Here is a 22,576-nt window from a genome sequence, read left to right on the forward strand (position 1 = left end):
CCACGGGTGTGAGGGGCCTCCTTGAGAGGGTGCAGAGGTGCTTTACCAGAATGGTTCCAGGGCGGGTGAGAGACTTTAGCTGCAAGGTGAGGGTGGATAAGGAGAAGCTGGGGTTGTTCCCACAAGGAAGCGGGGGGGGGGGGGGGGGGGGGGGGGGAGAGATTTGATATAGGGTCAGCGGAGGTAAACAAAGACGAGCTGTTCCCATTAACTGACGGCACAGGAGCAGACATTTGGAGCAATGGGGGGGGGGGGGGGGGTGCGTACTCCCATGGCCTTCCCTCCTGCTGCTCACCCAATCGCTCCCCCCCCCAACAGGAGGCAAACAAGCTCAGACAACCCCAATTAATGGCCATTCAAGGGTTGAACAGCCTTGTTTTCCGATCGCCAAAATGTTTTCGTACGTAACCAAACCAAAGTATATTCTGAGGAAAAACGACTCTCAATCGACTTCCTCCTGGATCTTGCTCACAGCCGTGTCCAAGAGATTGGCCGTTGCTTTCTGGACACTCCAGGGGTGTTGGCATCCCAACCCTAAATCCTGGCCTGGCTCCGCTTAACTCGAGATGCCGGGCAGGCATTCGCTGTGGGTTCTTCCCAGTGAGTGAGCGAGTGAGGAAAAGCTGGCAGCACAGCGGCAGCGGACTGCTTGCTACATTGCCAGGCCAAGCAAGGAGCTGGCATGAAGGGAGACAACATGTTTTTTTAATATAAATTTAGAGTACCCAACTATTTATTAATTTTTTGTTCCAATTAAGGGGCAAATAGCATGGCCAATCCACCTACCCGGCACATCTTTGGGTTGTGGGTGTGAAACCCACGCAGCTATAGGGAGAATGTGCAAACTCCACACGGACAGTGCTAAATTTGTTTTAATATTCCCAAGAAAGACTCCACCTGAGCTTTCAAGGAACAGCCAAGGGACATGGGAGAAAGGATGAGTCGTCCATTATGATCTCACTCCCATCCAACAAACCCCCGCTCTGCCCGAAAACGTGACACTGCATTAAGAGCATAAGAAACAGGCGTCGGAGACGGCCACTTGTGATTTTCAAACCGTTGTCGTGCAACCAGATGTGATCTGAGCACAGGCTAACGGGGTAATGAGGTTGATTCCTTTGCAATTCTCACCCGCAATGCTGGCTCCCAGAATCCACCCTCACATCCCAGGGCTCCGTTAATAATGGGAGTTGTAACATTGGAAGGATTAACCATTTCGTAATAGATAATGCTGAACGAAAACTTTCAAAGTTAAATATTATTTATGAGAGACCGATTCTAACCTCCTCCTCCTTGATTTAGGTGGTCTATGTGACGGCTTGCTTTCCGTATGCGGTGCTGATTATATTTCTAATACGAGGAGTAACACTGCATGGAGCAGGCAATGGGCTCGTATACATGTTCACTCCAAAGGTATTGTGTCGTCGTGTCTTTGATCATTTACGGTTACACTCCAGGCCGACACTTGTTTTAATTACTGTTTGATCTGTGCCATGAAAGGCATCAATAAAGCCAACATTCTATGCATATTGGCATTGGCAGTGAGAGGTGTTTTGCTGAAATGTGATATTCTTCTATTCGGCCCAATGTTGCAAGATGAGTATCTTCTCAATTAACGCATCATTCAAGGTCTGTACTAGCAAGTGACAGTTACTAATAATGCTGTTCTTCAGTGAAAAGAGAGACTTGCATTTATATAGCACCTCTCACTGCCTCGGGGCATCCCAAACTACTTTTGGCCAATTAAATACTTTTGAAGTCACTACTACAGTATAGAAAAGATCGCAGCCAATTTGTGCACAGCAAGCTCCCACAAACAGCAATGCGATATGGATAACTGACCATCGCCCACATTGAACCCACATACTTCTGACTCGGGAGGTGAGAGTGCTACCAACTAAGACCTCGCATCATGAAGCAAGAATGGCAAAGGGCTTTAATCCGTCAGGAAGCTCGTCTGTCCCAAAAGCGCCAAGCCTGCATTTAGTGGCCGCTGCCGGGACTGCAAAGAGGAAGCTGATGGAGGCTCAATGGATCCCTGAGAAACGGGCAAGTCTGGACATTCGGGGAGGGAGCGAGGCAGGTGGTTTTATGGCATCAGGTGGCTAAGTAAGGGCTGGGGCTCCCCGATCTGCAAAAGGCAGCTCCAAAAGCTGCATCAGCCTAATTGACCTTTGATCAGATGTTTAAATATGGTGGACAGTCTGCTGACCCCCCCTCCCCAGGGTAGGTAGCTCCCATCCTATTTTGCATGCCTCTGGATTACTAGTCCAGTGACATTACCACCCTGTCCCCAGCAATCTGCCCAAAGAGACACCGGCCTATGCAGTCAAAGTTCTGGGAGAATGAAGCGATAGTTCGTGGCGTGGATGTTGACAGTCCATTCCATTCCAGCGTGACTGTCAGGAGGTGTCATGAGGATGGTGATCTCAATAACTAGGGCCCAAAGCCCATCATGTCTCCCAACCTACTTTAGGCAGTTGGAGGAGATTATTGATCCACCTGTTTGGCAGCTTCAGCCATCTTATTTATTTTGTACTTTGGAATGTAGCCTCTGGCAAGCAAGGATTGTCTCCCCGGTTGCAATGTTTGTGGCAGGCATTCAGATGAGTTCAAGTCAGAATGGACTACTCATGTGGCATGTATGCCAACCCCTGTGGGGCATTCACATTTGAGAAGACAAAGGGCTCCAGTGTCTTCATAGAATCATAGAATTTACAGTGCAGAAGGAGGCCATTCGGCCCATCCAGTCTGCAAAGAGCACGACACTACGGGGCAATTTAGAATGGCCAATCCATCTAATTTGTGCATCTTTGGACTGGGGGGGGGGGGGGGGGGGACCGGGGCGCACTGAGGAAATTCCATGCAGACACTGGGAGAACAGACAGACTCCGCACTGTCACCGGAGGCCGGAATTGAACCTGGGACCCTGGAGCTGTGAGGCAGCAGTGCCAACCACCGAGCCGCCCCCTTGGCATCAGAGAATCCACCAAGACACCGACCTTTTGAGCCCGGTGTCTCTGTCTCCACCTGTAGATCGTGCCTGCGCTGACGAAATGGTACAATGGATGCTCTTACTCCGAAAGCTCCGGAGTGTACATGTTCTCCAACACTCTCCGGGCTGCTTACTCATTTTGAGGCTGTTCACAAGTTCTGTAGCCCTTCAATCCAACCGGCAGGTTACCAATAACGAGGAGCTAAGTGCATCTTCTGAAAGAGGCACCTCTGATTGTATTGTAATGAAAACACAAAGCCTTTAAGAAAACTTGATCGGATTAAATTGCTGTGGGCATTGCTGCCAAGGCAGCTTTTATTGCCCATACCTAATTGCCCTTGAGAAGATGGTGGTGAGCCTTGAACCGCTGCAATCCATGTGGTGTAGGTACACCCACTGTGCTGTTAGGGTGGGGGTTCCAGGATTTTGACCCATTGACGGTGGAGGAATGGCCGATATATTTCAAAGTCAAGATAGTGAGTGACTTGGAGGGGAACCTCCAGGCGGTGGTGTTCCCATGTGCCTGCTGCCCTCGTCTTTCTAGGTGATGGTGATGACGCAGTCGGGTTCACAGAAGGCCTGAAGCGACGGACACCTGGTTCTCCCTCTCCAGCCACTCGCGCCTGGACCTATTCATGGTCCCATTGGCTGGGCCCAGGAGCAGGCTACCCGGCTAACCCCACATCAGGTGCACAAAGATTAAGAGAATGGATCTGATGTACAAATCATATATGGGTGGCTTGGCCTACAAAGTGAAATGACTCCCATGATCGCTTCCAACTCGCTTCATGATTATCAGGATATAGTTGCCGTAGTTCAACTGGCAGCAGCTTCCCTCCATTGTTTCCTATGTTTCACCAAATGCGCCCCGTTTAAATTCTAAAGCCCTCCACCCCCGATCCCCCGTAATGGAGGTATCTGCTGGCGTTTGGCACTGGGCTGTGTGCATTACTGGGAAAACCTCCTCTTCCTCTGTGAAGCTGCAGTGTTATATTATCGTGAAATACTCGTGTATTTACAGTTCTGAGAGAATGCAAGTTAATAAGGGATGTAGGAGCATTACTGAGTTGGGAAAGGCCCCCATGGTCCACCTGAAAGTTCCCTCCAAGCCCCACACCACCCTTACTTGGAAATATGGCGGACTTCCTGAAATGTCTCTGTGAAACGTTACCCCCCTTCCCTCTCCACAGATGCCGTTGGACCTGTTGTGATTATCCAGTGTTTCCTGTTTTTTATTTCAGATTCCAGCATCCGCAGTAATTTGCTTTTTAATCTACTTTTAGTGATGCATCATGTACTCTGTTCTGGGAGTATTATTGAAACGGCACCATGAGACATCTATGGCTTGGTGGCATGAGTGGACACGAGTGACCTTGGGTCACTTCGCTGACCGATCTTCCCCTGCGGGCCCGTCATTGTTGCCAGACTTGATGCTTTCTAAGGACCTCACTAAAATGAATTGCTGCTGACAAACTGCACGTTAAGAATTGGAAGTAGCCCTTTTGTCTGGTGTACTTTCCAATCCTGATGGAGATGCTTCGATAATTTGAGATATTGTGAAGATGTGCTCCCAATCACTGATACTTTGCAGCTTGGCAACCAATCAGCACCTTTCTTTCCCATAGTATAAATTGTTGCGATGGTTTGAAATTCAGCATTCTTGCATTTGTCCTGATTGAGTGCAATATGAAAAACTTTTTTTTTCAGCAGGTTTCAAGTTTCCAGTAATTAAATTGCAACACTCGGATGGTATTTTCAAAGCCAGTCTCACTTGCAGGCTTTAGGCAGCAGGACTGGTGTTTAATCAACGGGGCTTTGGGATGATATTTTCACAAGTCTAAAATGCATGGTACAGGGTCTCGGCTGATCCAAAAGCCTCGGGTTCGAGTCCACTGAAATTGCAAAAAGGGGGGATACAAAAGCTCTAAAGAGCATAGTGGAAACCTCCACCTGTGAGCCAAGTTGCAACATGTTACGAAGCGGATGGGATTTTAGGAATTTAATCTTGGCTTGGATTCAATAGACAGCCCAATCAGGCGCCTCCGCTTAAAGCTGAATTAAAGCTGCCCTCAAAATAAACATGAAGCTGAAGGAATGTCTGGGAAAATTACAGAATCCAGCTCAAATAAAGGGCCATGGAACCATGAAAACATGAGACATTCAACATCTCACAGTTAATTGAGAGTCAAAAGCAGTTTTGACACTGAAGAACTAAGTTCTTTGGTCAATTACTCTGGCCTCTTTAATATCCAATTTTATAAAATTGTGTAGAATTCTGTTCTCCAGACGGCATTTTTTAAAAATCCGTGTTGTTAAGAAAACAAAGGTAATTGTAAGGGATCTTTATTTGTTTGTTTGATAAATATTAGAAATAAGGCATAGTTTTAAGTGTGTTTAATTTATTGCCTCTGTGCCGTGAAGGGTAAGACCTATAGTTAGATTCATGCTGGACAAAGGTATTTGCATGTGATGGGGTTTGTTTCAATCTCGACTGTGATTCTGTTGTGCTTAGAGAGGGTTACAGCGTGAAGATTGGATAAACCAGCAGCAGTTGCTTAGCAACTGGGACCTTGTACGTCAAGAAGCTCTTGGCGTTCTTAGTTTAGCTAATTGCAGTTGGGAGATGGGAAGTGAGAGAGTCTGCAGCTGTGCTAGAAGCAGTTGGTTTTGGAAGGTTGAAAAGGAAACGGCCTTGTTAGATGAAAAGCCGTACAATGGAATAATGGCTAAGAAAACCAAAGTCGGAAGTCTTAAATCCAGCTAGCTAAAGAAGCTAGAAAAATGAAGAGAAGTTTCCAAGAAGTCTTGATTAACGGAACAGAGGAAGCTGGGAACCAGGACAGATTATTGTTCAGTAAAGTCACAGAGTTGAAAAAGCATTGGACCGTGAGAGGCCAGGAAGAAATTGGCAGTAGTGCTAAGGTTTGTTAGCAATTAGGACAGTTTGGGAGACGTTATTTGGAATAATTGTGGAAATTGGTGACTGGACCTTGGGGAGTTTGTGTAAAAGCCTTTAAGACCAGGGAAACCTGAGGGAAGAGGTGTAAAACCTGAAAGCGAGACCTTGATGAAAACAGCGGAGGGAAAGAATAATTTAAAAGAATATTTGAAAGTGGAATTGGAAATCACTAGTGTGGAAGCCGGAATTTAGAGACACTGGGTGGCACACTATATAAGAATCATTGGGGGCGGTTGATGTTCACTTGATTTAGAGTGTAGTGTGTCTTACCACAGTCATCTTGTGTGCTTACAAGGAAGGGACTTTGCGTGTTAATGAGACCAATGTACTTTAAAATGTACTTGGTAATCCGTGTTGACCGTTAAAATCTGTGTGTAACTCTGCAACAGGGTGGGGGAGTAAAGGAGTATGGTATAATAATCCACTTTTTCATGTTTAAAATTTTTTTTTATTGTTTAAAAACTAATTAGCAGTTCTGTGACTCTGTTACTCCAATTTTTTTTTAAGTAAAAGTTAGTCTTTTGAGCTAGGGTTCCATCCTGAAATCTTTCTGCCCAGTTATAACATCAACTGGGATCATAACAGTAAATTCAAAAGCCTCTTTAAAAATCTCCTCGGCCTTTCATAGAATTGACAGTGCAGGAGGCCATTCGGCCCATCAAATCTGCACCGGCCCTTGGAAAGAGCCACCCTATCCCAGTATCCCTGCCTAAACTTTTTGGACACTAAGGGGCAATTTAGCATGGACAATCCACCTGACCTGCCCATCTTTGGTCTGCGGGAGGAAACCGAGCACACGGAGGTAACCCACGCAGGCACGGGAAAGAATGTGCAGACTTCGCACGGACTGTCACCCAAGCTGGGACCCTGGAGCTGTGAAGCATCCGTGCTAACCACTGTGCTACTGTTCCACACCAAATTACACCATCTTGCCAGGGTGAGATTCGAACCTGGGGCCCAGTGTTATTCTGAGTCTCTGGATTACTAGTCCAGTGACAATACCACTACACCACCGCCTTCCCTTTCACTCGGGATGTCTAGTGGTTTGTCTGCACTGTTTACCGTATGCATTTTGTGGTGAACATGTCAGACCTATTACAGGTGCCCTGTATTTTATTATTCCGTGATGCATCTTACTTTTCCAGCCATTTTATTTACTTATCTATCGTGATGTAAATTTTTATATGCAGTATTCGAAAACTGAAATGATCTGAATTCAAAGTGCAAAGGGACCCCAAGGGTTTCGGACAAAGGTTTCTCAATCTGGAGTTTGTTCTGTTTTGGAGCAAGACTTTTATTTACCAGGTTATTTTGGAGGGGGGAGGGGACACCTTATTCCAAGTGTCCTTTCAGAAAAGGCAAGCCAGTTAAGAATTGTGGTCAATTTTTAAAGAATGTTTAGTTTCTAAATCAAAACTTTAATCTCCCAAGCAGCCCTGTAGTATCGAATTCTATCCTATTTTAGGGTAGAGTTCCTCGTCATGACTCCCACTGAACTTTGTTGTGCTCTAATGCTCAGGTTGAGCAGCTGATGGACCCAAAATCTTGGATTGATGCAGCCACACAGATCTTCTTCTCACTTGGCCTGGGATTTGGGAGTCTGATCGCGTTTGCCAGTTACAACCAGAAAAACAACAACTGTGAGAAACAAGCAGTTATCATTGCTTTAATTAACAGTCTGACATCCGTATTTGCCAGCGTTGTCACTTTTGCCATATATGGTTTCAAAGCTACATATAATTATGAAAGCTGTCTTGAAAGGTAAGAGTATGTTATAGGCAGAATCTCGCTCTCACATCCTAGCACTTTCTCCCTCTCCCTTTCTCATTTTTTTTTGGTTCTCTTATCTCTCGTTTATTTTTTATTTTTTGCCCTTTTCCTGTGCTGTCCCTTGCACTTTTTCTCTCTTTTTTTTGTGTCTCTTCCCTTCCACATTGCCTTGCAGTCTAGCCTTCCTCGCTCTACCGGAGTGAATCTCAAAACCGTTTAAAACCAGTGTAAGTAGCTGCAAATACACGACCTACTACACCCAGCCAGGCACGCACACAAAACTGCGGCAAATGGATTTCAGTGTAGTCAATCTTTGGATCTGAAGGGATTGAAGACGGGATACTTGCTGAATGGTGAGGAGCTAGAAGAGGGATGGTCCAGAGAGAATTTGGGGGGGGGGGGGGGGGGGGGGGGGGGGTGGACGCAAGAGGGATTCCACATGTGGTGTGGTGCCAGGTAGTGTCATGAGCAGGTGCAGAAAATCATAAAGGTTAATGGAGTGTTGGCCTTTATAGCTCGGGGACTGGAATACGGAGGGGAGAGGGTTGCAGAGATGGGGGCTGGGACGGGGGTGGTAGAGTCATGCTTCAGCTTGAATAAACCTCGTTAGACCACAGCTGGAGTTACTGGGGAGGGTCCTGGGCGCCACACCTTTTAGGACTGAGATATTGGCCTTGGATGGGGCACAGCGTTGATATACCAGAAGGACTCCAGAGTTTAAATCGAGGCCAGATTACTGAAAACTGGATTTGTTTGCTCTCCTTTTGGGGAAACCAAGGGGGTGATCTGATTGAGGTTTTCACGACGTTAAGGTCCGCCGCGAAACTATTTCCACTGATTGGGGAGTCTGGGTTCGGAGGGCATTGTCTAACCATTAGAGCCGAGCCTGTCGGGAATGAAATTAGGAAAAACTTTCGACACACACGGGATGGTGAAGGTTAGGAACTCTCGTGCATGAGTGGCAATTGATACTAAATCGATTGTTAATTTTATATTTGAGATTGATAGATTTTGTTGGAGGGATTAAGGGATGTGAGAAAATGGTAGGGGAGGGCAAGTATATGGAGTTAGGTTGCTGATCAGCCCTGATTTCATTGAATGGTGGAATAGGCTTGAGGGGCTGAATGGCCTCCTCCCCTGTTCCTGGTGTTCTTATGTCATAAATTCCTTTTTAAAATGTTTATTTTTCCAAATTAAGGGGCAATTTAGCACGGCGAATCCACCTACCCTGCACATCTTTGGGCTGTGGGGGTGAGACCCACCCAGACACGGGGCGAATGTGCAAACTCCACACACGGATCGCTATGTCTAGTCAGCTCGAGGGTTAGGCAGATCCAGCTTCTCATTGCCCTGTCCCAGCCCCAGCTAATTCTATTGGGAATGCCTGTATCTGCATATGACAGCTCCCCATGAACTCCACAAGGAAAGCAATTAGTAATCTGGAACTGTGACAATCTACTCATCTTTTTATTAAGTGGGGTTGCTGATTTGGCGGGGGGGGAGGGGGCAATAAGTATATACTTATACACTGAAGATTGTAAGATAAATATATCCTTATTTGGTAGTGTATAATATTTACACAAGTGACCCAAACATATGAAATATCAGCAACAATCTATTAATAACAGTACCTCAAGAAGATATGAATAACATTTGAAAGTTTCTTTGTCAAATTTTGGACTACATTAAAAAGAGGCGGCGTTGTGTAGCATCTCGCGCACACCATGATGTGTCCCATACTTTTGGAACCTTTTTAAAGGCAAGTGTCTAAGGGAGCAGTGATGAAATAGACTCTCAAACACCCACTGTTTAATTAAACCTTTCCTAGTTCCGGCCTTTTGACGGCCAAAAACCTCAACACTGAGGGAGGCTTGGGACCATGATCCCAGACCTAAAAGCCCCCCCACTGCTCATCCATGGGATCAGAGGGATTGTGATGGTGCGAGGGCGGTGCTCTGTCTGCCTACCTCCTGCAAGGGGCCGTGGGGTGGGGGGGGGGGGGGGGGGGCTGGACTAATTGAGAATTGTTGTAGAAAGGTTATCTCTCTAGGCTGGTTGAGCAATACCAGGGAATGCCTATTTTCACCCACCTGCTGGGCATCTCATGCCACTTGGCGCACTGGTCTCCAGTATTATACTGGTTCTCAAGACGGGCAAGAAGAAACTCCTAATGCTCGAGATCCTGCATCTCTCTGTAACCCATTGGCAACACTTAACCTTGCACAGGGCTGGCAGAGACTGCACCACGACACAAAGGGTCCACTGCTGTTTTCCACCTACCCTCCTGCTGGGATTATGGTGGGACCACCATAGGGTTTTCAGGGCTCATTTTACTTTGTGGAACCTAGGAACCTTTTGCTCTCTGATTCTGTTGGGTGTCCACAGGGGAAGCCTTTTACGTTAACACCATTAATACACACCGTCCTCACTTGGGACATATGGCCCTCTTCCTTCATAACTGCTGGGCCAACACCGCAGTGGACATTTCCTCAATACAAGGGTTGCAATGTTTCAGAGGGAAGGTCGAGCATCGCCTTCTCCGGGCACCTGATGCGTCAATAAATGCCACCTTGCCCCATGTCCCAAAAACAAATGAGAAAATATGTAATTGAGGACACTCCCTTCAATGTAACAGAATCAAGAAATTGTTGATGGTAATCTGAACTCCAAGGGTTATTAAGGGTTAAGGAGAGATTAAGCAAACCAGGGTTGTATTCCCTGGAATTTCGAACGGTTAAGGGGTAATTTGTTCAAACAGCAACGGTATTAAGCAGAACAGATGAGGCTGATTGGGAGAAGCCATTTGCAGTGGCCGGGGAGTCTACGATTTAGGGGACATAGTCAAGAAATTAGAGCCAAATCCTTCGGGAGTGAAATTTGGAACCAGTCAACATGGTAGAGATTTGGAGCAGTCTTCCTAAAATGGCAATTGATGCTCAAATAATTGTTAATATGTAAACTGCTGCTGATAGATTTTTGTTCGCCAAAGGTATTAAGAGGTATGGAGGAAAGGCGAGTATTTGGAGCTAGGTGACTGACCAGCCATGGTCTCCTTGAATGGTGGTGGAACAGGCTCAATGGCTTCCTCTTGTTTCTGTGTTTCTATGTACCATTTTAATTGTTTTAAAAAGCATTATCTTTGTAGTTTGATCTCATCGCAATCAGTAAAATGAGTGCCTCTATTACATAACATGCCTTGAGAAACCTGAGAACTGAGAGGTTTGTTTTTAAATGTTAATATAGAAATGTACGGAAATAAACTGTAAAATGATTCCACATGTGTATCAGACAACTGCACTGACGTTTTAACCTAGCAGAAAATTTACTCGGGGAGCTTGGTGATAATGAGTAGGAATTAGCTGGATCGAATGGGAATCTTAGAAATGTGACCAAGAAAATAGAACCGTGATTAGTCAGAATGGGTTTCAAAAGAGAAAACCTTGGCCGACCTTGCTGGATTTTGGGGTGGGGGGAGTGTAGGCAGTGGATCTGGACTTAGAAAAGGCCCTCGATTTGGTGCCCCATTATCGACTTAAGGAATAAGGTCAAAGAATGTGAAGTCGGGGGACAGGTGGCAAACTGGATTGCTAGCTGGCTTCAAGTGAGTGGGAATAAAGAGTAAGTTATTCAGAGTGACAAAAGGTTGGAAGTAATGTTCGACGACGATCAGTCCTGTTAATGCGGACTTTGAACCGAAGACTCATTTTCTAAATTTGCGAATTACATTGGTAACCGACATAAGAGGTGGTGGTGCTGGGTGGGTGGGTTGGGGGGGGGGGGGGGGGGGGGGGGGGCTACCTGGAGGAGGACTGCAACAAATTACAGGACATCAATGAACTTGCAGAACGGGCAAATAATTGACAAATTACGTTTAACGCAGAAAAATGTCAGCAAATGCATTTTTGAAGGAAAAATATAAGACGGAGGTCAATTATTACTTGGAAGGGTCAAGTTTTGGGTGAGGCAAAGAGATCTCGGGAGTATAAATACATCAATCACTAAACGTTGTCCCACAGGCTATTTAAAAAAAAACTCAAAACAAACCAAGCACTAGGATGTCCAGAGGGACAAAATTGAAAAATAGGAAAGTTATGCAAAGTATGTATCAAACATTGGGAGTGCCGTTTCACTATTATTGAAAGGATATCGAGACATGGGAGTGGGTGCAGACAATATTTACAGGAGTGGTACCAGATACGTGAGTGTACGTACTGGTAAAGGATTGACGGGCTAGGTGTCTCTCTTTTTTTTAAACATGCGGAGGAGGTGACCTAATACGGGTCTCATTTTAAAAAGAAATTACAAATTGTAGCACCGAATGAGGGAACGTTTTCTGTTTTGGGGAAGGGCCTAACTAGAGATGATCAAGATGAGATAGTTGCCAAGATACCCAATTGGGAATTCGGAAGAAACTTCTTCACCCAGAGAGTGGTGGAAATGGCTACCACAGGGAGTGATTGAAATGAACTATGTCGATGCAGTTTAAGAGGCATTAGACCAGCATTCGAGGTTGGGGGGAGGGGGGGGGGGGGGGGGGGGGGGGTGGTGAATAGGGAGCTATGTAGATGGTAGATGGATTTAGATGAGAAAAGATGGGAGGAAGGCCAAACGGAGCATAAACACCAGCATGGACTGGTTGGGACGAATAGCCTATTTCTGTGCATATCCCCATGAAATCCTCTGTAATATTGTAAAGGTGGATCATTGTCAATGTATTGTGTGATCCTAACATAATTGACACGTTTTGTTAGAGCATTCCATATTTTTATCTTGTGTTTGATGACAATGCTACTCAGTGTCTTCACGTACATAAGGTGGTGGGCAAGCTGACAGGAAAGAGATGGTGAGTGGTTCTAGCGAACAATCGAGTTGAGTGCGCCATGTTTTATACCCCAGAGCAACTACAAATAAAATGGGGGCTTTCAGATCATTTTTGTTTATAGAATGAATGTTGTTGGATGGGGAGTAAATCGATGGGATACACAGTGACTCCCGAGTTACGCCGTATTCAGGAGAATAGTTGATCATTTCCTGCAAGTTCAGCCATGGAGGTTCTAGAGAGAGAGGGAGAGTAACTTGGGAACGTTCAGCTTGGAGAAAATAGGAAAAGCAGGTGGAAGATTGAGGCCTAGATTTTCTTTCCTTCCGGTTACCGCCCAATTCTGGCAACTTCTGGGCAGCATACTTAAATATGGAGCTGTTACTGGACCGAATCTCGGGCAGCTGCGGCGATACCAAAATCTGGTCGTCTCTGAGCTGGGACCAGGAAACCCCAACTCTCGTCCCTTAGGGACAGTAAGCTGCCGTGTAGCTACTTGATCGGGCCTACATGTGACTCCAGACCTCGCACTCCATAGCTGTCTCGAGGCCCTTAGCAGCAATTAAGTGCTGCCATTCCCCATCTTCTCTCTCCTCCCCCCCTCCACCCCAGGATATTTAAACAAAATCTCCACCCCACAAAAATATGAATTTTACCCTTAAAAGTGGTAAATGGCACCTGCCAGCAAATAGTGCGCACAAGCCTTCATATCCACTTTAAATGTGGCTGTGGCAACGACCATCCAGTTTCCTGTGTATTTGCTCGTGACCCAAACTCGGTACTTGGGGTTCTCGTGGGTCACATGGCTATAAGGAGCCTGGGGAGATTTTTGCCTGAGCTCCAAACGCCGTTGAATAGGTGGATGCCACAGAGCCTGGAGCTCTCCAGAGAATCCGAGCCTTAGTCCCTGTCACCTGGACCTGGTTACCAGGCGATGTTACACCCACAGTTCCAAACTGCAGACTACACTGGAATGAATGCAAAGCAGTCGCAGTCATTCCGTACACTAGGGAGAAAGGAGTCGAGGGATAAAGCTGATAGGATTAGACAAATGGTCCGTTTTCCCCCTCCTGGAAATGATACGCAGTTTGTTCATTCTTTTTCCTGTTTAAAGAATATTATGGCACGTTCACCTCGATAAACACTCGGATCAACTCTAAGCCCACTCCCACCTGAATAAAGTTGAAATAAAAATGACAGTCAAGCATAGATACGAGAAAGTGTTTTGTGTGTGCAATCTAATCAAGAGGGCAGTTAGAAGAAGACTTTGGCTTTATCTTGTCTCTAACAGTATGTTAATGTTTAGTAACCACTCCCTAGTTACTGGTTGACTTGTTCTAATATGGAAAACCATTTGGATGGCTTACCTTTGGAACTGACTAATGGTGTATCTGATTCACAGGATGAGGCTACTTCTAACCAACACATTTGACCTAGAGGAAACTGCAGTAAATACAGAAACTCTGGATAACTGGATGTCATACCTGAATGCAACACAATCCGACAAGTTTGCAACAATTGCTTCACAGATTGAAACCTGCGACCTACAATCTCACCTAGACACGGTAAGTGCTGCCATTTTAAGGTGTCCTCATCAGCCAATACTGCACAGTGATATTTACTGGTTGTGCCCCGTCCCCCACACCATTTGTCGCCTCGGGATGATGAGGTTTATCGATAACCCCTTCCCCAGTTGAGTATCTGGAGGGCCATCTTGTTTTCTTTAGCCTGGCGCCAGCACATGGCTGCATGCATCCTCCCCACCCCATGAGACAGAGCTGTGGACACCAGTCTAACAACTCCTCATTTCCCCAGGAAGGCAAATCCAACTGGCAAGATTGCATGAGGTGGCTTTGATGTGCTTGCTTTTAGCTCAGTTGGCAGGACAGCTGGTTCGTGATCCAGAGCGTGGGTTTAATTCCCGTGCCGGCTGAGGCTATTCATGAACATAGAACATAGAACGATACAGCGCAGTACAGGCCCTTCGGCCCACGATGTTGCACCGACATGGGAAGTCAAAAACTAAAGGCCATCTAACCTACACTATGCCATTCTCAACCTTGCCCCTCAAAGGGAAAAGCAGCCCATGGTCATCTGCTGACTTGACTTCAAATGTTTTCATTTTGTTATGACGGGGCTGCTATTTCATATGATCTGCCAGCATTCCTGCTTTCCTGAATACCCTTTCCTTACCCATATTAAAGGCTCTTTGCTTGCCTCCACCCACAGTTAAAGATTACCTCCGCAGCACCCTGGGACAAGCAGTTTGCAACACCCAAAGAGGAGAGCACAATGACAAATCCAGAGCAAAAGATTTGTTCATTGGCGGTTACTAATCAGAAGAGTTCTTCATTGGACATAGAGAACACAGAGACACATCCGAAACAAAAAGGGATGATTTGGGCAGCAAGGTGGCGCAGTGGTTAGCAGTGCAGTCTCACGACGCCAAGGTCCCAGGTTCGATCCCGGCCCTGGGTCACTGTCCGTGTGGAGTTTGCACATTCTCCCCGTGTTTGCGTGGGTTTCGCCCCCACAACCCAAAGATGCGCAGGGTAGGTGGATTGGCCACGCTAAATTGCCCCTTAATTGGAAAAAATGAATTGGGTACATTAAATTTATTTTTTTTAAAAGAGATGATTTGTTCATTGACGACTACTGCTCAGACATGGATGAATTATTCGGAGTTTGGTTGCCTCATGTATTTGCAGAATTGTTCCAGTGCAGGAGGAGCCGATTCAATAATGGAGCTGAAAACCTGACGAAGAATAACTGGAGGCTGAAATGGAGGGAGTTTGGGATCTCTACAGATCCCATTGATTCCTGGAATAAGTCAGGCAGTTCTCGGGTTTTCAGCTTCATAACTGCCCCTAGGAGTTACAAACTCCGAGGTTAGAAAGTTTGTCTTCCTTTGGAGTCGTGTAACTGCTTAAAGTACAGGGGGAACTGAAAATGTTCATAATGGGATCAAAGAGAGTGTCTGATAATAGATTAGCAGTAACATGGGGATGTGGCAGAGGCAGGTTCAAGTGAAGCCTTTTAAAAGGAAATTGGATGTTTGAAACAGGTGAATGGGGAGGAAGCGGGAGGGATAGTATGTGTGGATGTGATGGGGCCGAATGGCATCCTACTCCATAATGATTCTGTGAACACAAAGGAACCCAAACAGCCCTTTGCAAATGTAATGGATAAGAAAAAGTGTTTGGGGACGGGGAAAAGCAGAGGTCATGGCTCTGGTACTAAATACTTACTTTGCATCTGTCATCGCTAAAGAAGTGGACGCTGCCAATGTCACTGGAAAAGAGATAGTGGAGAAATTGGATAGGATAAAAATAGATAACGAGGAGGTACTTACATTGTCGACTGCACTCGAGGCGAAAAGCTACCAAGTTTGGGATGGGCTGCTGAGTGAATTCTGGATGGAAATAGCTCTGTCCACAGAATGTGTGTGGTCCCAGGATTGGGAGCGAATGTTTATATCTATTTATTTTTTTTATATTTATGGAGTTTTCCTTCTCTTTCTCTAGGCTGCGGAAGGCACTGGGCTTTCATTTATAGTCTTCACAGAAGCAATTGTGAATATGCCAGGACCATCTCAGATTTGGTCAATATTGTACTTTTTAATGGTCCTGATGTTGGGAATCGGCAGCATGTTGGGCAATACGGCAGGAGTCATCACTCCTCTGAGTGACATGAAGATCATTTCCAAGTATTTGCCAAGGGAGGTCATGATAGGTAAGATTCCTCTACCACAGCTTCCTTCCTCACCTGCGCTCGCCAAGGTCAGGGGATGTCAGTGCTGAAGAACAACAGTCTTTCTCTCTCTCTCTCTCTCTCTCCCCCCCCCCCCCCCCCCTCTCTCCCTCTCCCGGCACAACCAGCATCAGATTCACCAAATCTCACCTTGGGAGAGATACAGGCGGGGTGTAGAGTAACAGTCCTGGACTGGGGGGGGGGAAAGAAACAACGTGCTGTCTTGAAGCGGCACGAGTCGCAAGCGGCCAGAATCCACCCGCCTGTCTCTCTCTCTCTCTCTTTCCCCCCCCCCCTCCCCCCCATCCCAACAGTCTATCAGCCGCAGCTCCGGCTGAGTGGGTGCGTTGGTAGGCTGTGTTGGAAAGGTAGTGGGAGCTGGTGATCTCAATGGCCGTGCAGCAGGCTTGGCACACCCCTTCCTACACCCACCTGCAGAGATTTATATGGCAGTATAATCTCTGCCATATTCCATCGGTTTAAATCTTCAAATAATGACCGTCGATCGAGCTCGTTGAGTCCGGCTTAAGGAGCAAATGCAGTCTTCGAAGAGCCAATGCCGTTTTTAGCTTCAGCAGCCTTTAAAACGTGGAATAATACAGGGAGGAGGAGCGCGGCGGAGAGATGACGGCACAGTGTTAATGTCGCTGGACTAATAATCCAGAGGCCCTGACCAATGCTTTGCGGACACTGGTTCAAATCCCACTGTGGTAGCTAGTAGGATTTAAATTCAATTAATAAAATCTGGAATTAAAACATCCGTCTTCATAATGGTGACTATGAAACTCTCATCAATGGCTGGGAAAAAAAAACATATTTTACTAATGCCCTCCTTTTTAAGAGAAGGAAATCTGCCGTCCTTGCTGCATCTGGCCTACATGTGACTCCAGATCCAAATTAATGTGGTCGGCTCTTAACTGCCCTCTGAAATGGCCCAGTAACTCACTCCGTTCAAGGGCAATTAGGGATGGACAACAAATGCTGGCCTTGCCCACGACAGTTGCGTTCCATGAGATGAATATTCAGCAATATTCAAGTTCTGTATTACTTGGTTTCTTTTTACAACCTTGAATTAGTTCCTGGTGGAGCTGTCTCAAAGCTTTGTGAAACTATAGATAAGCTGTTATCTGGATGGTGCCTGTTGATAGGTGTACTGTGTTCTAGATGCGATGATAACCTGGATGGTCGGTTGTATATTTAATGTACTCTTGCTTATCTGTCTGATTAGTTCTCCAGCCCTTCCTCCCTGTGTATTTGGTCTAACATCCCTGGCTTATGACATGTTATTCAGGAGTAAGTTCAGTGAGTAGGGAACCTGCTCCTGACAATATGCTGCAGAGTGATGTTACTGTAGAGGGGTAGATACTGAACAGGCGGCACGGTAGCACAATGGTTATCACTGTTGCTTCACAGCCCCAGGGTCCCAGGTTCGATTCCCGGCTTGAGTCACTGTCAGTGCGCAGTCTGCACGTTCTCCCCGTGTTTGTGTGGGTTTCCTCCGGGGGCTCCGGTTTCCTTCCAAAAGTCCCGAAAGACGTGCTGTTGGGTAATTTGGACATTTCTGAATTCTCCCTCTACCCGAACAGGCGCCGGAATGTGATGACTAGGGGATTTTCAGAGTAACTTCATTGCAGTGTTAATGTCAGCCTACTTGTGATAATAATAAAGATTATTATTATTATATGGACAGATTGGGCACGCACTTGGCATATTGAACGCAAGATGTGGTATCCGCGTTGTTTGGGGAAAAAATAGAAAAGCAGAATATTGTTTGGGATGATAGACTGGGAATGGCTGAATTCAAAAGAACATATCTTTCTACTTAAATCACAGAAAATGAACATTGGGTACAGTGAGCAAGGAAATTGTTTTTTTTAGCTATAGTTACAAAGGGGTTTGAGTACAGGAGTAATGAAGTGTTGCTACAGTTGTACAGGGCATTGGTGATCGTCCACGTGGGGTACAGTTGGTCTCCGTACCTAAGAAATGATGCACATGCTCTAAAAGGAGTGCAGCAAAGGTTGACCAAAGTGGTTTCCAAGGAATGAAGGGATTGTCCTATTGGAGAAAGCTTCATTTTCCTAGAAATTGGAAGAATGAGATTTGACTAGATTGAAGCAGATATGGCGGAGGGAAGGGGGAGGTGTCCGTTTAAGACTCGCTCAGAGGGTGGTGAGCCTTTGAAATTGTCTACCCCAGAGGTTTGTGGATGCTCACTGTTGAGTATTCAGGAGAGAGTTTGATAGGTTTTTGAATACTGTGGAAGTTAGGGAACCGAGGACCGTGCAGGAAGGTGGAGTTGAGGTAGATCAGTCGTGGTCTTGTTGAACACCAGAACCAGTGCACATGGCCAAATGAACTACTCCAGCTTTTATTTCTCATGTTCTTGAATTTCTGACCCCACCGTTTGAATCAATAGAAGAACAAATGGGGATTTCTTTCCCACCTTTTTTTCTTTAGCTTTTTCTTCCTGTGACCCTGTGCAGTCTGTTGCAACTGCCCCAATGACACACTGACTATTCCCAGTGTTCGCCAATACTCAGCACCCGCTATAGAGGCCAGGACGTCCCCTGAGGTTAGACACGCTGGTACAAGGCCATTTCCCAACATAGTGCACTTACTTAACTGCTCACATTCTGGTTCTGCTGTCCATGATCATAGAGTAATCTCCCGATTGCCAACATTCCAGCTCTGGCATCATCCACTTTGAACACCGAGGAGGAGGAAGGAACTCGCTGCTAATTTCAGGCTTTCTCAATTCGCTTATCAGTTTTATAGCCTGTCTCTCAGTCACGATGGCACAGACATGATGCAGATAACGACCAATTCCCCATCTGATATGGCGGTTGACTTTGGCCTAGTTTATGGGTTAATACACAGTGGGTGAGATTGAGAATGTTACAGTTGTGTAGCAAGTAAGGTGTATGTTACAAGAGGGCATTTCAACACCAACCAATAATAGTGACAATTACCAGTATGTCAGAGAGGGAGCATTTCCTGTTGGTGTAAGTGTATTGTGCCAGAGATTGTAGAGATTTACAGTGTTGGTGTCCTCTGAACTGCAGGACATAATAAAGCTAATCTTTGCAAAATGATTGTCCATTTCTACAAAAGTAAAGGGTGAAAAATCCCTTTTATGCTGATTGAACCATCGTGAAGAATCTTCTTTTTTTAAATCTCCTGTGGGAACATGCCGATCTTTTTCCTTCCCCCTTTCTTTCCTGCCGTGCAACCCTCGAGATATCTGCGCTCCTCCAATTCTGGCCTCTTCAGCTTCGCCATTTGGCAACCGTGCCTTCAGTTATCGAGGTCGGAAGGTCTGGAATTCCCTCCCTACACCCCTCTGCCTCACTTTCCTCCTTTTTATTATTATTAAATGCTCTTAACCAACCACTGACTTAATAGCTTTTCATGTGGCTTGGTGTCGTATCTTGCTTCATCACGTTCCTGTGAAGCGCATTGAGGGGTTCTATTATGTTAAAGGCGCTCTATGAATGCAAGTTCATTCAGTTATTGTTGCAAATCTTTCTATGAACATGTTCACCCAAGTGGTGTTTAAATCCTGTGTTTAAATCGTTTGCTTTCAGCCATTTCCAACTCCAGGAGATTTCAGAGGAAATAACGCACAGTCCCGGCTAGTCTCCCGTATAAAGGGGATTGACAAAGTAGATGTAGAGCGGTTTTTCCCTCTTGTGGGGCAATCTAGAACAAGAGATCGTCATTTTAGAATAAAAGGTAGCAGATTTAAAAACAGATGAGGAGAAATTACTTCTCTCAGAGGGCCGTGTATCTGGAATTCACTGCCCCAGATTGCGGTGGATGCCTGGACTTTGAGTAAATTTAAGGAGGGCACATAGAGATCTTTAATTAGTAACAGGTTGAAGGGTTATGAAGAACGGGCAGGAAAAGTGGAGTTGAGGTCGAGATGAGATCAGCCACGATCGTATTGATGAGTTAGTGAGCTCGAGGGGCTGAATTGCCAACTCCTGCTCCTAGTTCTTAATCTACCCTCTCATTAACTTGAGGTTGTGCAAAAGCTCTGCTGCCTGTGACCTGACTCTTATTGAGACCCATTGAGCAAAAATGTTGAGGATTATAGTGAGAAGGTAGGTGGGGGGGGGGGGGGAGCTGAGCTGGTGCAGACACACCCCAGCAAACTCTCATTTAATAGCAATGTTATAATGCCCCGGTTATCTGTTTTTCCAATGTTGATGTTGAGGGATGAATATTGGCCAGGGCACCAGGGATAACGTCCCTGCTTTGGAATGGCCATGGAATCTTCTACCCCAACCTGAGCAAGTGGGTTAATTTCACATCTGAAGACAGCACCTTCAGTGCAGCACTTGTGCCTCCGTACTGGACTGGTGGGTCAACCGTCGAGCTTTGGGCTCCAATCCTGAGATGGGACTTGAACCCACAACCTTGTGAACTCAAGAGTGCAAACCAAAGGCGCACTCCTGCTCCTCCTGACCTTTTACAAGGAAAGTAAAAGTAGAAGCATTAAGACGGTTGACCTCTCTGGGTCTCTTCTAGCCCTGGCTCCTCCTCGCACTAGCTAGAGCTGGTAGGAAAGCCACCTCCCCTGTTTTGAGCCCCATTGATGCCATTGGGAGCCTCATCTAAATATTTGAAGGAGAACCTGGTGGCTATCCTTCTTCCTAATTGTATGTTATCATATTGCTAAGATACACTGGTGAAGTGCCTAGAGCACTTATAAAGAGAGACTGCTCGGTTACTGATGTTGGTGGGTAGGAAACAGACGTGCGTAATGCTGCATTCTGTGAACAAATCTATTATCAAAAACGTATTAGTGTCTAGTTTCATACTTATTTATCAACCGGCCTGGGATTAGATTAACAATTCTCCCCTCTCAGAAGATGATGGGGAAATGGTGGGTTATAAACAGGTAAGACCCCCATGGCAGTTTAAACAATCCATCCAATTTCCGCCAGCCAAGCGGGGTTAAAATGGTCCCTTGGGAACATGTTCGACGGCTAAGTGAAACAAACAGAACTGCTTGGGCTACGGTGCGTCTGCCGAATCCTACAGAGGTCCTTCAAAGCATTGGCGGCTGTAGTTTTTACTGTCTGTGGTTCATCACTCTGAACCTGATGAAATTTGGGGCAAGTTAAATTCTTTGCAGTTTTATGTTCACAATTTACTGTAACCTGCAATGTGAAACGGGTGATGTGCCGTTTAACCTTTTTTTTTTACAACTTGCACGATTGCAAACTGATTGCCCGGAAAGAGGATGTTTCATGTAGTTTTGCAAATGACTTATGCAATGGGTTATCAGAGCTATAATGGGGTGGTTATATTTTATGGGGATTGTTTTAATTACAATGCATTGAACCCTGTACTACTTTCTCTCACAGGGATTGTGTGCCTTGTAGCTTGTGTTATCGGATTGGTCTTTAACATTGGGTCAGGAAATTATTGGTTCTCCATATTCAATGACTATGCGGCGACCTTGGCTCTTCTGGTGATAGTTCTGATTGAAGTCGTTGGGATCTGTTACGTTTACGGCATAAGGAGGTGGGTGAATTAAGTTGTTTTTTTTTTTTCTTTTGATTATGACGCTTCGCTGTCCCCCCTCCCCACCCCTGCCATCTTCTGGAATCTCCGCTAAATGGGATGGAACAGCTGGTGATTTGGGCGTTTTGTTCCATAAGGCTTTTTACGGACAAGCTTCCATTTTCACCCAACTTCCCAAAGACTGGGAAATTTTAATGCAAGTGATCCTCTGAACAAAACGGTATGGAATAAAATCAGAGAATGGTTACAGCACAAAAGGAAGCCATTTGACCCATCGACATGCTGCTGTTTGCTTGCTGCAAGAGAAACTTGAGTAGTCCCAATCCCTACTCTTTCCCCCCCCCCCCCCCACTGCAAATGTTTTGCCTTCAACTATTTACCCAATTTCATGCTTTTCAGCTAACAGCCCCATTCCATGTGCATATGACAAAGCCCTTACTTCGCATGTGGAATTAATAAAAGGTCGTCTTCCCTTTCATAACTATTATTGCGTAACGTGGGTCATGATGCATTCACAGTTTAACTCACTTCCTGTTGATAAGAAAACCTCCGGTCTTTCTTTGATCTTTTAAAAGGAGTGAAGAATCACTGCTCTCTTTATTTCCCAGCCCTGCCTTGCGAAATAACTTTTGGGACAAATGATAAATATCAAGAGGTTCAGCTGTGGAAAAGTACTGCCTGAGAGTTGTGGGGCCGTTATTAGACATCCTCTTGGCAACCTGCCAAGCTCTGGACTCGTGCCAAGAAT

The 22,576-nt window shown here is 45.7% G+C and overlaps 1 protein-coding gene across 1 annotated transcript in view; it reads left to right on the forward strand.

Annotated features, from left to right (window-relative positions):
- The window catches only part of LOC119965764 (sodium- and chloride-dependent transporter XTRP3-like), a 53,447-nt gene that overhangs the window by 21,717 nt on the left and 9,154 nt on the right, over positions 1-22,576 (forward strand). Inside the window, exons 5-9 of the mRNA XM_038796567.1 lie at positions 1,303-1,413; positions 7,474-7,715; positions 13,946-14,108; positions 16,068-16,275; positions 21,669-21,828. Coding sequence (XP_038652495.1) covers positions 1,303-1,413; positions 7,474-7,715; positions 13,946-14,108; positions 16,068-16,275; positions 21,669-21,828 — 884 coding nt within the window. The remainder of the gene's footprint in view (positions 1-1,302; positions 1,414-7,473; positions 7,716-13,945; positions 14,109-16,067; positions 16,276-21,668; positions 21,829-22,576) is intronic.

The sequence above is a fragment of the Scyliorhinus canicula genome, chromosome 5 (genome assembly GCF_902713615.1).
Source record: "Scyliorhinus canicula chromosome 5, sScyCan1.1, whole genome shotgun sequence".
Lineage (NCBI taxonomy): Eukaryota > Metazoa > Chordata > Chondrichthyes > Carcharhiniformes > Scyliorhinidae > Scyliorhinus > Scyliorhinus canicula.